Genomic DNA, 12,264 nt, shown 5'->3' with positions numbered 1-12,264 from the left:
CTCCCCCATCCAGCTGGCAGCCCCTCACAGGCAGGAACCAGGCCTCCTCCTCTGTCCCTGCCTCAGCCCAACACAAGCGTGTGGGCGGCTTTGTGGCCCACCAGAGTGGCAGCCCCCTGAGGGCAGAGGCCACGTCTCCTCCTCCCTCTGCCCCTGTGCCCGGCACAAAAACTACGCATTCCCAGTGAGAGACACGTTGTGGGTAGCTCGGGGGGAAGGGGAGGGCGGGCAGATACATAAATTCTCTGTACCTCGGTTACCTCATCTGTAAAATGGGGATGAAGACTGTGAGCCCCCTGTGGGACAACCTGATCACCTTGTAACCTCCCCAGTGCTTAGAACAGTGCTTGGCACATAGTAAGCGCTTAATAAAATGCTATCATTATTGTTATTATCAATGCCGCCCTCTTCCCTCGGTGGAAGCAGGATGTCTGAGCTGGAGGTGGGGAGGGGGAGGTGGTCTTTGCCCCGAAGTGGGGTGAGGGGGAAGGAAAAAACAGGCCCCAGCCGGCCGTGGGGACAGAACGGTCACACACACTTGTCCAGCCTCAGTGACGGTGTTTATTGAAGGGAGGCAGGGGAGAGGTGTATAGGGGGGCTTCCAGAGGCAGCCCCCTCACCCACATCCAAACCTCCGTGCGCCATCCCTCCCCATCCCCGGGGCTGGGGGCACGGGAGAGACGGCTTGCCGTCCGGGGCCGGGTGGGCCCGAACGCTTGGACTCCTGCAGCTTTTGGGGAGGGGACTCCGGGGGGGAGCAAGGCACAGAGGATCCCCTCCCTGGGAGGGATCACTTCACCCTCAACTCGGCATCACCCCCACCCTCATCCCCGGCCCCTCACCGGCAGCAGGGGGAGACCCCGGGGTGCGGGGTTCGAGAGTGTGCGGGGGACGGGTGTCACATGATCAGACACTGCTCTCCGCTGGCCCCCGCCAGCCCCGCGGGGTTCAAGGCGTCCAGGTCAAAGTTGAAGCCCGGTGGCTGGGGTGGGAGAGGGAGAGAAAGTGGGGGAGGGGGAGAAAGCAGGGGTGGGGGGTGGAGGAATTGGGGGGGGGATAAGGGAACCCCCCTCACAAACCCTGGTCTCCCCCTTGCCCGGTTAGGATTTTCCCCACCCGCCTGGCTCCAATTAGGGGAGGGGGAATTTAGACTAGAAAGGGGCACGGTTCGGGGATCTGAGGGGAAAGGGGATGGGGCCGGGGATTTTGGCAGGGTGGGGTGGTAGAGGATCCCGGGCAGCCGGGGGGCAAGCTGCGGGGAGAACGTCACTCACCGATTCCCCTGCCAGCTCCTTTGGGGGGTGGCCCAGGTCCTGGAGCTGGAAGGAGGGGGGGTGGGTGGTGGGGGCCCAGCTGAGACGGTGCCCCCTTCCCCTGCTTGACCCCGCCGCCCCCTCCCCAACCTGTGGAGCCCGGGATGTGGAAGGGGGTCAGAAGGCCGAGGAAGCAGGGGCAGAAGGGAGAGGAGGGTGGAAGTGCCCCCCGCCCACTAGTCGAGCACCCGGGTTCTGCCCCGGTGACCCGGACCTGCGGACCGGCTCCGACTCAGTCCCCGCCCCTGGCTCGGCCACACGCTGCGTGGCCGCGCACAGCCGGGAAACGGTCAGTGCAGTCCGCACGTCCGCCCCGGGGCCCCGACCCCGCCAAGGCCCTGCCCACCGACCGCACGAGGTGAAGCGCGGTCCGGAAGCGGGCGACGCACTGGGCGATGCACTGGGCAGGCTGGTCCCCCCCGATCCCGCCCCCGGCCCCCCTCCCCAGCCCACCTGCTGCATGAGGTCCAGCACGGCCTCGAAGCGGGCGGTGCGCTGGGCGGGCCCGTCCCCCGGCGCTTCGGCTTCAAACTGCTGGCAGATGCGCTCCATGATGCGGTGCTGCTGCCGGTACCGCTGCAGCTGATCCGCACCCAGCGCCGGCCCGTGGACCCGCAGCCACTCCGGGTACTGCAGCCGGGACAGGCCCCCGCGCGCCCGTCACCGCCGGGCACACCGACCGGGGCCGGGCCGCAACGGGGGAGGGGGCGCGGGGAGCGGGCACCTGGTCGGTGATGTCGCCCGGGGATGGGGTGAGGGGGCGGGAGAGGAGCGGAAGACGGGGTCGGGGGCAGGGTGAGGGTCGGCGGGCACCTTGTCGGTGATGTCACGCAGGGAGGGGTACAGCACGTCTCGGGAGAGCAGGCTCTGCATGAGGCTCTGCATGACGGGCAGGACGCCGTTGCCCTCCTCCCCGCCTCCCTCGTCTGTGCCCAGGCCCAGGCCCAGCCCCTCCACGGCCCGCGCCAGCTCCTCCTCCGACACGCCGGACGCCTGCATGACAACACGTGCACGGGGCCGCTCGGTGCTCCGGGACACGCACGGGATGGTCCGATGCTCCAGGATACACACGGGGAGGTTCACTGCTCCCCAGACAAGCCCAGTGCTCCAGGACACACATGGGGCACCTTGGTGGTTCCCCCCCACCCGGCCCCCTCCTCCCCGGGGCCCTCCCGGAGGGCCCAGAGCGGGGCACCCACCCCTCCTCCCTTCTCCCCTCACCAGCTGTCCCAGGACCTGCCCCAGGGCCCAAAGGAGGGACCGTCACCTGCAGGTCGGTGGCATTCTTGGCCAGTCCGCTCAGGGTCTCCTTCAGGCATGCCGTGAATTCCTGCTGAGAGGATGCATCACTGCCTGGGGAGATGGGGGTGGGACCGGATTCAGGGTCACGACACTTGGGGGTGGGTGGCTGGGCAGGGCGGTGTCTACACCGTGTGTGTTGGAGTGGGGGGCTGGGGGAGAGTTACATCTACAGTGGTGTAGTTTGGGAGTGGAAGGAGGTAGGAGGAAGAATACGAGGTGGAAGCAAGTGTATCTACACCAGGCAGGAAATTGTAAGGGGAGGGGGTGGGGGGTGAACGTCTACACCACTCCAGAAATAGGAAGGGAGGTTGGTGTGATTACACCACTTTGGGAATTGGAGGCGGGGAGGAGGGGAACATAACTACACCCCCCCCAGGAATTGGAAGGGAGGAGGTAGGCATATCTACACCACACAGGGAGTTGGAGGTAGATGTGTCTACACCCTGCAGCCTCCACCAATTGTCAGCTGTGTGACTTTGGGCGAGTCACTTAACTTCTCTGTGCCTCAGTTACCCCATCTGCACAATGGGGATTAAGACTGTGAGCCCCATTTGGTATAACCTGATGACCTTGTGTCTACCCCAGTGCTTAGAACGGAACTTGGCACACAGTAAGCACTTAACAAATACCATCATCATCATGCAGGAAACTGAGAAGGGGGGCAAACCAATAGCCCTTAGGAATTAGACTGGAGGAAGTTGACATGTCTACACCGTACTACAGAGTTGGAAATGAAGGCATCTACACATGTCATACGAGGAATTGAAGGGGCGGCACAACTACACCCCCCACCCCCCCAGGAATTGGGAGGAAGTGGGCATGTCTACACGGGACTGGGATTTGGAAGTGGACGTGATTATACGGTGCAGGACACTGAAGGAGGGGGAGCAACAACACCCCTCTAGGAATTGGAAGGGAGGAGGTGAGCATGTCTACACCACACCGGGAGCTGGAAGTTGATGTGCCTCGGGAGGAGAGGTAGGCACACCCCCACCGTATGCAGAAAAATCCCTTTCTGGGGGCAGCCGAGGTGCGGCGGTCCCGCTCCGCCCCTGCCCGTTGGCACGGAGCCCCGCCGGGGTCCTCACCCACTCTCCCGGCGGCCTCGGACAGCTTCTGGAACTGGCGGACGAGGTGGGGCTCCTCGCGGGCCAGCTCCTCCATGGCCCGCTCGAATTCGGCCGTGGCCTGGGATGCCAACTCGCCATCGAACAGCTCCTGGAAGAACTTCTCCTGGGAGGCGAACAGGGCTTCCTGCCGGGGCGGTGGCCACGTGAGGTGGGGGGGTCCCGTCGTCCCGTCCCCTGCCCCCGTGGGGCCGCCCCAACCCCGCCGGACATCCCCCCGCACCTCGCTACCTTGGCCGTGTCCCCGGGAGATTTTGGCTGGGCGGGGGCGTCCGCGGCGGGCCTCGGGGGCGGCGGGGGAGGCTGGGCCTTGTCGAAGTCATCGAGGGCGCCTTGGTGGGGGGAAAGATGGGGGGCTGTTCTGCCTCGCCCCGCACCCCCGGCATCGCCCAGGCCCGGTGGGGTCAGGATGGGGGGAGAGGGGCTGAACCGCAGATGCTCCATGGGGAGGACAGTGGGAGGTCCCCACCACACTGAGGTGAGGGGATTCATTCATTCATTCATTCATTCATTCATTCATATTTATTGAGCGCTTACTGTGTGCAGAGCACTGTACTAAGCACTTGGGAAGTCAATCAAGCAATCGTATTTATTGAGCGCTTACTGTGTGCAGAGCACTGTACTAAGCGCTTGGGAAGTCCAAGTTGGCAACATATAGAGACAGTCCCTACCCAACAGTGGGCTCACAGTCTAGAAGGGGGAGACAGAGAGCAAAACATATTAACAAAATAAAATAAATATGTACAAATAAAATAAATAGAGTATATAAATAGAGGGGGATGTCCCCCGCTTCCCAACATGCCCCGGAAGTGCCCCTCCCCCAAGGACTAAGAAGCATTGTGGTTCAGTGGAAAGAGCCCGGGCTTTGGAGTCAGAGGTCATGGGTTCGAATCCCGGCTCCGCCACATGTCTGCTGTGAGATCTTGGGCAAGTCACTTAACTGCTCTGAGCCTCAGTTCCCTCATCTGTAAAAAGGGGACGAAGACTGTGAGCCCCACGTGGGTCAACCTGATCACCCTGTGTCCTCCCCGGTGCTTAGAACAGTGCTTTGCACATAGTAAGCACTTAACAAATACCAATTATAATTATTATTATTATTACTATAAGGACTGGGGTACCTTCCCCTCACCCCCGGGGGGGTCGGGGGTGTTCAACTCTCCCCTAGACCGACTGCCTCACCTGCTTCCCTGGTCGCCCTCCACCCCCACACTGGGCTGGGGAAGGGGCGTGGGCAGGACCTCTGTCAATCAATCAATCAATCGTATTTAGTGAGCGCTTACTGTGTGCACAGCACTGTACTAAGCGCTTGGGAAGTACAAGTCGGCAGCACATAGAGCCAGTCCCTATCAATCAATCAATCGTATTTATTGAGCGCTTACTGTGTGCTGAGCACTGTACTAAGCGCTTGGGAAGTACAAGTTGGCAACATCCTCATCATCAATCGTATTGAGTGCTTACTGTGTGCAGAGCACTGTACTAAGCGCTTGGGAAGTACAAGTTGGCAACATCATCATCATCAATCGTATTTATTGAGCGCTTACTGTGTGCAGAGCACTGTACTAAGCGCTTGGGAAGTACAAGCTGGCAACATCATCATCATCAATCGTATTTATTGAGCGCTTACTGTGTGCTGAGCACTGTACTAAGCGCTTGGGAAGTACAAATTGGCAACATATAGAGACAGTCCCTACCCAGCAGTGGGCTCACAGTCTAGAAGGGGGAAAAGGTCCCCATGCCCTGTCCCACTTGGGGCACAGGAGGAGGCTGATGGCGGGCAAGGGGAGGAGGACGGGGCAGGCCTGGGGGGCTTCACTGGGGAGGGGGACGTGTCATCATCATCATCATCATCAATCGTATTTATTGAGCGCTTACAATGTGCAGAGCACTGTACTAAGCGCTTGGGAAGTACAAATTGGCAACATATAGAGCCAGTCCCTACCCAACCGTGGGCTCACAGTCTAGAAGGGGGAAAAGGTCCCTATGCCCTGTCCCACTTGGGGCACAGCCAGGAGGCGGCTGATGGCGGGCAAGGGGAGGGGGACGGGGCAGGCCTGGGGGGCTTCACTGGGGAGGGGAACGTGTCGATCCAGAGGAGCCCGAGTCCGCTGCAGCGGGCCGGATTGGGGTTAGACTCCCGGAGGGGGCGGACCCGTCCCTGCTGGAGAGCGCAGAGGGGGCGGCAGGGGCATGGACGAGATGACCTTCCGCGGGTGGCAGAGTGGTGTCTGACAGGCTGGGGGGGGGGGGGGTGGGAGGGAAGGGCCCCCTCCCCTGCAGGGCTGACGGGGGCCGGTGACCCCTGACCCCTGACCCTTACTGTCCAGCAAACCCGTCCCTGCCGGAGAGCTCAGAGGGGGCGGCGGGGGGCGGCAGGGGCATGGACGAGATGACCTTCTGCGGGTGGCAGAGTGCTGTCTGACAGGCTGGGGGTGGGGGGGGTGGGAGGGAAGGGCCCCCTCCCCTGCAGGGCTGACAGGGGCCGGTGACCCCCGACCCCTGACCCTTACTGTCCAGCAGATCGTCCAGCTCCCGGTCCGGCCCGCCGGGGCCCTCGCCCGCCATCTTCCCACCGACGACGACGACGATGACGAGGAGGAGGAGCCGGAGCGGGGGGCGGGGGCCGGATTCATTCAGTCAATCGAATTTATTGAGCGCTTACTAGTCAATCATTCATTCAATCAATCATTCAATCGTATTTATCGAGCGCTTACTGGGTGCAGAGCACTGGACTAAGCGCTTGGGAGGTCCAAGTTGGCAACATCTAGAGACGGGCCCTAACCGACAGCGGGCTCACAGTCTAGAAGCGGGAGACAGACGACAGAAGAAAACATATTAACAAAATAGAATAAATATGTGCACATAGAATAGTAAATACATACAAACATATATACATATATTCATTCATTCATTCAATTGTATTTATTGAGCTATTACTGTGTGCAGAGCACTGGACTAAGCGCTTGGAAAGTCCAAGTTGGCAACATCTAGAGACGGGCCCTACCCGACAGCGGGCTCACAGTCTAGAAGGGGGGGACAGACAACAAAACAATCAATCAATCAATCGTATTTATTCATCATCATCATCAATCGTATTTATTGAGCGCTTACTGGGTGCAGAGCACTGGACTAAGCGCTAGGGAGGTCCAAGTTGGCAACATCTAGAGACGGGCCCTAACCGACAGCGGGCTCACAGTCTAGAAGGGGGAGACAGATGACAGAACAAAACATATTAACAAAATAGAATAAATATCTGCACATAGAATAGTAAATACATACAAACATATATACATATATTCATTCATTCATTCAATTGTATTTATTGAGCGCTTACTGAGCCCCTTCCTTCCTCTCCCCCTCGTCCCCCTCTCCATCCCCCCCATCTTACCTCCTTCCCTTCCCCACAGCACCTGTATATATGTTTGTACATATTTATTACTCTATTTATTTAATCAATCAATCGTATTTATTGAGCGCTTACTGTGTGCAGAGCACTGTACTAAGCGCTTGGGAAGTACAAGTTGGCAACATATTAGAGACGGTCCCTACCCAACAGTGGGCTCACAGTCTAGAAGGGGAGAGATGGGGAAGGAGGAAGTGGGGGAAAAGGGCTAGGGGCTGTGGAGGGCAGGAGACTGAGGGAGAAGGAGGGGGTGGGAGGTAGGGAGGTAGGTATTTATTTATTTATCTTACTTGTACATATCTATTCTATTTATTTTATTTTGTTAGTATGTTTGGTTTTGTTCTCTGTCTCCCCTTTCTAGACTGTGAGCCCACTGTTGGGTAGGGACCATCTCTAGGTGTTGCCGACTTGTACTTCCCAAGCGCTTAGTCAAGTGCTCTGCAAACAGTAAGCGCTCAATAAATATGATTGATTGATTGATTGATTGATTACTGTGTGCAGAGCACTGCACTAAGCACTTGGGAAGTCCAAGTTGGCAACATCTAGAGACGGGTCCTACCCGACAGCAGGCTCACAGGCTAGAAGGGGGAGGAGACAACAAAACAAAACATATTAAAATAAAATGAACAGAATTAATACGTACAAATAAAATAGAGTAATAAATATGTACAAACATATATACATATATACAGGTGCTGTGGGGAGGGGAAGGTGGGTGGGAGGGGGAGAGGAAAGAGGGAGCTCAGTCTGGGAAGGCCTCCCGGAGGAGGTGAGCTCTCAGTAGGGCTTTGAAGGGAGGAAGAGAGCGAGCTTGGCGGATGGGCAGAGGGAGGGCATTCCAGGCCCGGGGGAGGACGTGGGCCGGGGGTCGACGGCGGGACAGGCGAGAACGAGGCACGGTGAGGCATACGATGCGCTGGGGTAGATCAATCAATCAATCAATTGTATTTATTGAGCGCTTACTGTGTGCAGAGCACTGTACTAAGCGCTTGGGAAGTACAAGTTGACAACAAATAGAGACAGTCCCTACCTAACAGTGGGCTCACAGTCTAAAAGGGGGAGACAGAAAACAAAACCAAACATACTAACAAAATAAAATAAATAGAATAGATATGTACAAGTAAAATAAATAGAGTAATAAATACGTACAAACATATATCCATATATACAGGTGCTGTGGGGAAGGGAAGGAGGTAAGATGGGATGGAGAGGGGGACGAGGGGGAGAGGAAGGAAGGGGCTCAGATAAAACCAAATCGGGTTTGACACGGTCTCTGTCCCACACGAGGCTCACAGTCTTATTCCCCATTTTACAGATGCGGTAAAACGAGGAAATCAACCATTCAATCATTCATTCGATTGTATTTATTGAGCGTTTACTGTGTGCAGAGCACTGGACTAAGCGCTTGGGAAGTCCAAGTTGGCAACATCTAGAGACGGGCCCTACCCAACGGCGGGCTCACAGTCTAGAAGGGGGAGACAGACAACAAAACAAAACAGATTAACAAAATAAAATAAATAGAATAAATATGTACAAATAAAATAGAATAGTAAATACATACAAACATATATACATATATTCATTCATTCATTCAATTGTATTTATTGAGCGCGTACTGTGTGCAGAGCACTGGACTAAGCGCTTGGGAAGTACAAGTGGCTCAATGGAAAGAGCCCGGGCTTTGGAGTCAGAGGTCAGGGGTTCAAATCCCGGCTCCACCAATTGTCAGCTGGGTGACTTTGGGCAAGTCACTTCACTTCTCTGGGCCTCAGTTACCTCATCTGTCAAATGGGGATTAATCAGAGCACTGTACTAAGCGCTTGGGAAGTACAAGTTGGCAATTAAAAGTTGGCAATTAAGACTGTGAGCCCCCCGTGGGACAACCTGACCACTTTGTAACCTCCCCAGCACTTAGAACAGTGCTTTGCACATAGTAAGCGCTTAATAAATGCCATTATTATTATTATTATTATTACAAGTTGGCAACATTATAGAGACGGTCCCTACCCAGCAGTGGGCTCACAGTCTAGAAGGGGGAGACAGAGAACAAAACAAAACATAATAACAAAATAAAATAATTAGAATAAATATGTAGAAATAAAATAGAGTAATAAATACGTGCAAATATATATATATATATATATATATATATATATATACTATGTGTGCAGCACTGCACTAAGCGCTTGGGAGAGGACAAATCAGCAACAGAGATGGTCCCTACCCAACAAGGGGCTCACAGTCTAGAAGGGGGGAGACACTGTATACATGTTTTTACATATTTATTATTCTATTTTACTTGTACATATTTACTATTCTATTTATTTTATTTTGTTAATATGTTTTGTTTTGTTGTCTGTCTCCCCTTCTAGACTGTGAGCCAATTGTTGGGGAGGGACCATCTCTATATGTTGCCAACTTGTAGCTCCACCACTTAGCTGTGTGACTTTGGGCAAGTCACTTAACTTCTCTGTGCCTGTTACCTCATCTGTAAAATGGGGATGAAGACTCTGAGCCCCATGTGGGACAACCCAATCACCTTGTAACCTCCCTAGCGCTTAGAACAGTGCTTTGCACATAGTAAGTGCTTAACAAATGCCACCATCATTAGTTCCCAAGCGCTTCGTGGCTCAGTGGAAAGAGCCCGGACTTTGGAATCAAAGGTCATGCGTTCGAATCCCAGCTCTGCCACATGTCTGCTGTGTAACCTTGGGCAAGTCACTTAACTTCTCTGAGCCTCAGTTCCCTCATCTGCAAAATGAGGATTAAGATTGTGAGCCCCACGTTGGACAACCTGATCACCTTATATCCTCCCCAGCGCTTAGTACAGTGCTTTGCACATAGTAAGTGCTTAGCAAATGCCATCATTATTATTAGTAGTAGTAGTAGTAGTAAGTGCTCAATAAATACGATTGAATTCATTCATTCATTCAATTCATTCATTCAATTCAATTGAATTCAATTCAATTCATTCATTCATTCAATCGTATTTATTACTACTACTACTAATAATACTATTATTACGATTGAATTCATTCATTCAATCGTAATAATAGTATTATTAGTAGTAGTAGTAAGCGCTCAATAAATATGATTGAATTCATTCATTCATTCAATTCATTCATTCAATTCAATTGAATTCAATTCAATTCATTCATTCATTCAATCGTATTTATTGAGCGCTTACTATGTGCAGAGCACTGTACTAAGCGCTTGGGAAGTACAAATCAGTAACATATAGAGACGGTCCCTACCCAAAAACGGGCTCACAGTCTAGAAGGGGGGAGACAGACAACAAAAAAAACATGTAGACAGGTGTCAAAATCGTCAAACACCTAGTAAGCGCTTAACAAATACCATTATTATTATTACTGTACCTACCCCAGCGCTTAATAATCACTTACCACAGAGTACAACCATTAATGACAAACAGAAAACAGCACAAAACAAGTAGCCAGGTGTCAATACCATCAGAAGGCCTTCCCAGGCTGAGCCCCCTCCTTCCTCTCCCCTCCCCACGGCACCTGTATATATGTTTGTACAGATTTATTACTCTATTTATTTTACTTGTACATATTTACTATTCTATTTAATTTATTTTGTTAATATGTTTTGTTTTGTTGTCTGTCTCCCCCTTCTAGGCTGTGAGCCCATTGTTGGGTAGGGACCGTCTCTATATGTTGCCAACGTGGACTTCCCAAGCGCTTAGTCCAGTGCTCTGCACACAGTAAGCACTCAATAAATACGACTGAATGAATGAATAGAATTATAGTTATATACGCCTCATCATCATCAATCGTATTTATTGAGCGCTTACTGTGTGCAGAGCACTGGACTAAGCGCTTGGGAAGTCCAAGTTGGCAACATATAGAGACGGTCCCTACCCAACAGTGGGCTCACAGTCTAAAAAAGGGGGAGACAGAGAACAAAACCAAACATACTAACAAAATAAAATAAATAGAATAGATATGTACAAGTAAAATAAATAAATAAATAAATAAATAAATAGAGTAATAAATATGTACAAACAGGTGCTGTGGGGAAGGGAAGGAGGTAAGATGGGGGGGATGGAGAGGAAGGAAGGGGCTCATTAATACAAATAGACACGTGTTATGGGGAGGGAAAGAGGGTAGGGCAGAGGGAGGGCGATGGGGAGGGGAAGAGGAGGAGAGGAAAAGGGGGGCTCAGTCTGGGAAGGCCTCCTGGAGGAGGTGAGCTCTCAGGAGGGCTTTGAAGGGAGCAAGAGAGCTAGTTTGATGCCACAGCACCTGTATATATGTATATATGTTTGTACATATTTATTACTCTATTTATTTATTTATTTATTTTACTTGTACATATCTATCCTGTTTATTTTATTTTGTTAGTATGTTTGGTTTTGTTCTCTGTCTCCCCCCTTTTAGACTGTGAGCCCACTGTTGGGTAGGGACTGTCTCTATATGTTGCCAACTTGTACTTCCCAAGCGCTTAGTACAGTGCTCTGCACACAGTAAGCGCTCAATAAATACGATTGATGATGATGATGATGATGTGCGGAGGGAGGGCGTTCCGGGACAGGGGAAGGACGTGGGCCGGGGGTTGACGGCGGGACGGGAGAGAACGAGGCCCGGTGAGGAGGCGAGTGGTGGCAGAGGAGCGGAGGGCGCAGGGTGGGCTGCAGAAGGACAGAAGGGAGGGGAGGTCGGAGGGGGCCAGGGGACGAAGAACCCTGAAGTTGAGAGTGAGGAGTTTTTGCTTCATGGGCGGGTTGACAGGCGGGGCCGCCCCGCGCAGCCAATGCCCCCCAAAACTGAGGGGAGAAAAAGGAGCGAGACCCTGCCCCCGACCCCATTTTTAAAGGTGCCCCGGCCCCGCCCCGAAAAAGCTCGGGCTTGGCACTCAGTGGCCACGAGTTCTAATCCCGCCACCGCCACTTGTCTGCTGTGTGGCTTCGGCCAAGTCGCTTCACTTCTCTGGGCCTCGGTTCTCTCATCTTTAAAATGGGGATTAAGACCGTGAGCCCCACGGGGGACAACCTGATGACTTTGTATCTAGCCCAGTGCTCGGCATATAGTAAGTGCCTAACAAATATTACCATTATTATTATTGTCCCCAGCTCCACCCCCACCCCCCACCCCCATTA

The 12,264-nt window shown here is 53.4% G+C and overlaps 1 protein-coding gene across 1 annotated transcript; it reads right to left on the bottom strand.

Annotated features, from left to right (window-relative positions):
• Positions 1–541: 541 nt before the first annotated feature.
• On the bottom strand, positions 542–6,309 carry PEX19 (peroxisomal biogenesis factor 19). The gene is made up of 8 exons (XM_038768679.1): positions 6,250–6,309; positions 3,974–4,074; positions 3,704–3,869; positions 2,581–2,666; positions 2,127–2,306; positions 1,767–1,943; positions 1,275–1,319; positions 542–982 (listed from the first exon to the last, which is right to left on the bottom strand). The coding sequence occupies exons 1-8, from the start codon at positions 6,302–6,304 to the stop codon at positions 899–901; spliced, it is 894 nt and encodes a 297-aa protein (XP_038624607.1). The 5' UTR covers positions 6,305–6,309; the 3' UTR covers positions 542–898.
• Positions 6,310–12,264: the final 5,955 nt, after the last annotated feature.

Source organism: Tachyglossus aculeatus, chromosome Y4, assembly GCF_015852505.1.
Source record: "Tachyglossus aculeatus isolate mTacAcu1 chromosome Y4, mTacAcu1.pri, whole genome shotgun sequence".
Lineage (NCBI taxonomy): Eukaryota > Metazoa > Chordata > Mammalia > Monotremata > Tachyglossidae > Tachyglossus > Tachyglossus aculeatus.
The sequence above is the reverse complement of the archived record's forward strand: the minus strand, read 5'-3'. Positions and strand labels throughout refer to the sequence as shown.

Coding starts and splice junctions, on each gene's coding strand:
- PEX19 (XM_038768679.1), bottom strand. CDS start 6,304: ATGGCGGGCGAGGGCCCCGGCGGGCCGGACCGGGAGCTGGACGATCTG. Junction 4,075..6,249: donor GCTGGACGATCTGCTGGACA/GTAAGGGTCAGG, acceptor CCCCCCACCAAG/GCGCCCTCGATGACTTCGAC. Junction 1,944..2,126: donor TGCGTGACATCACCGACAAG/GTGCCCGCCGAC, acceptor TCCCGGCTGCAG/TACCCGGAGTGGCTGCGGGT.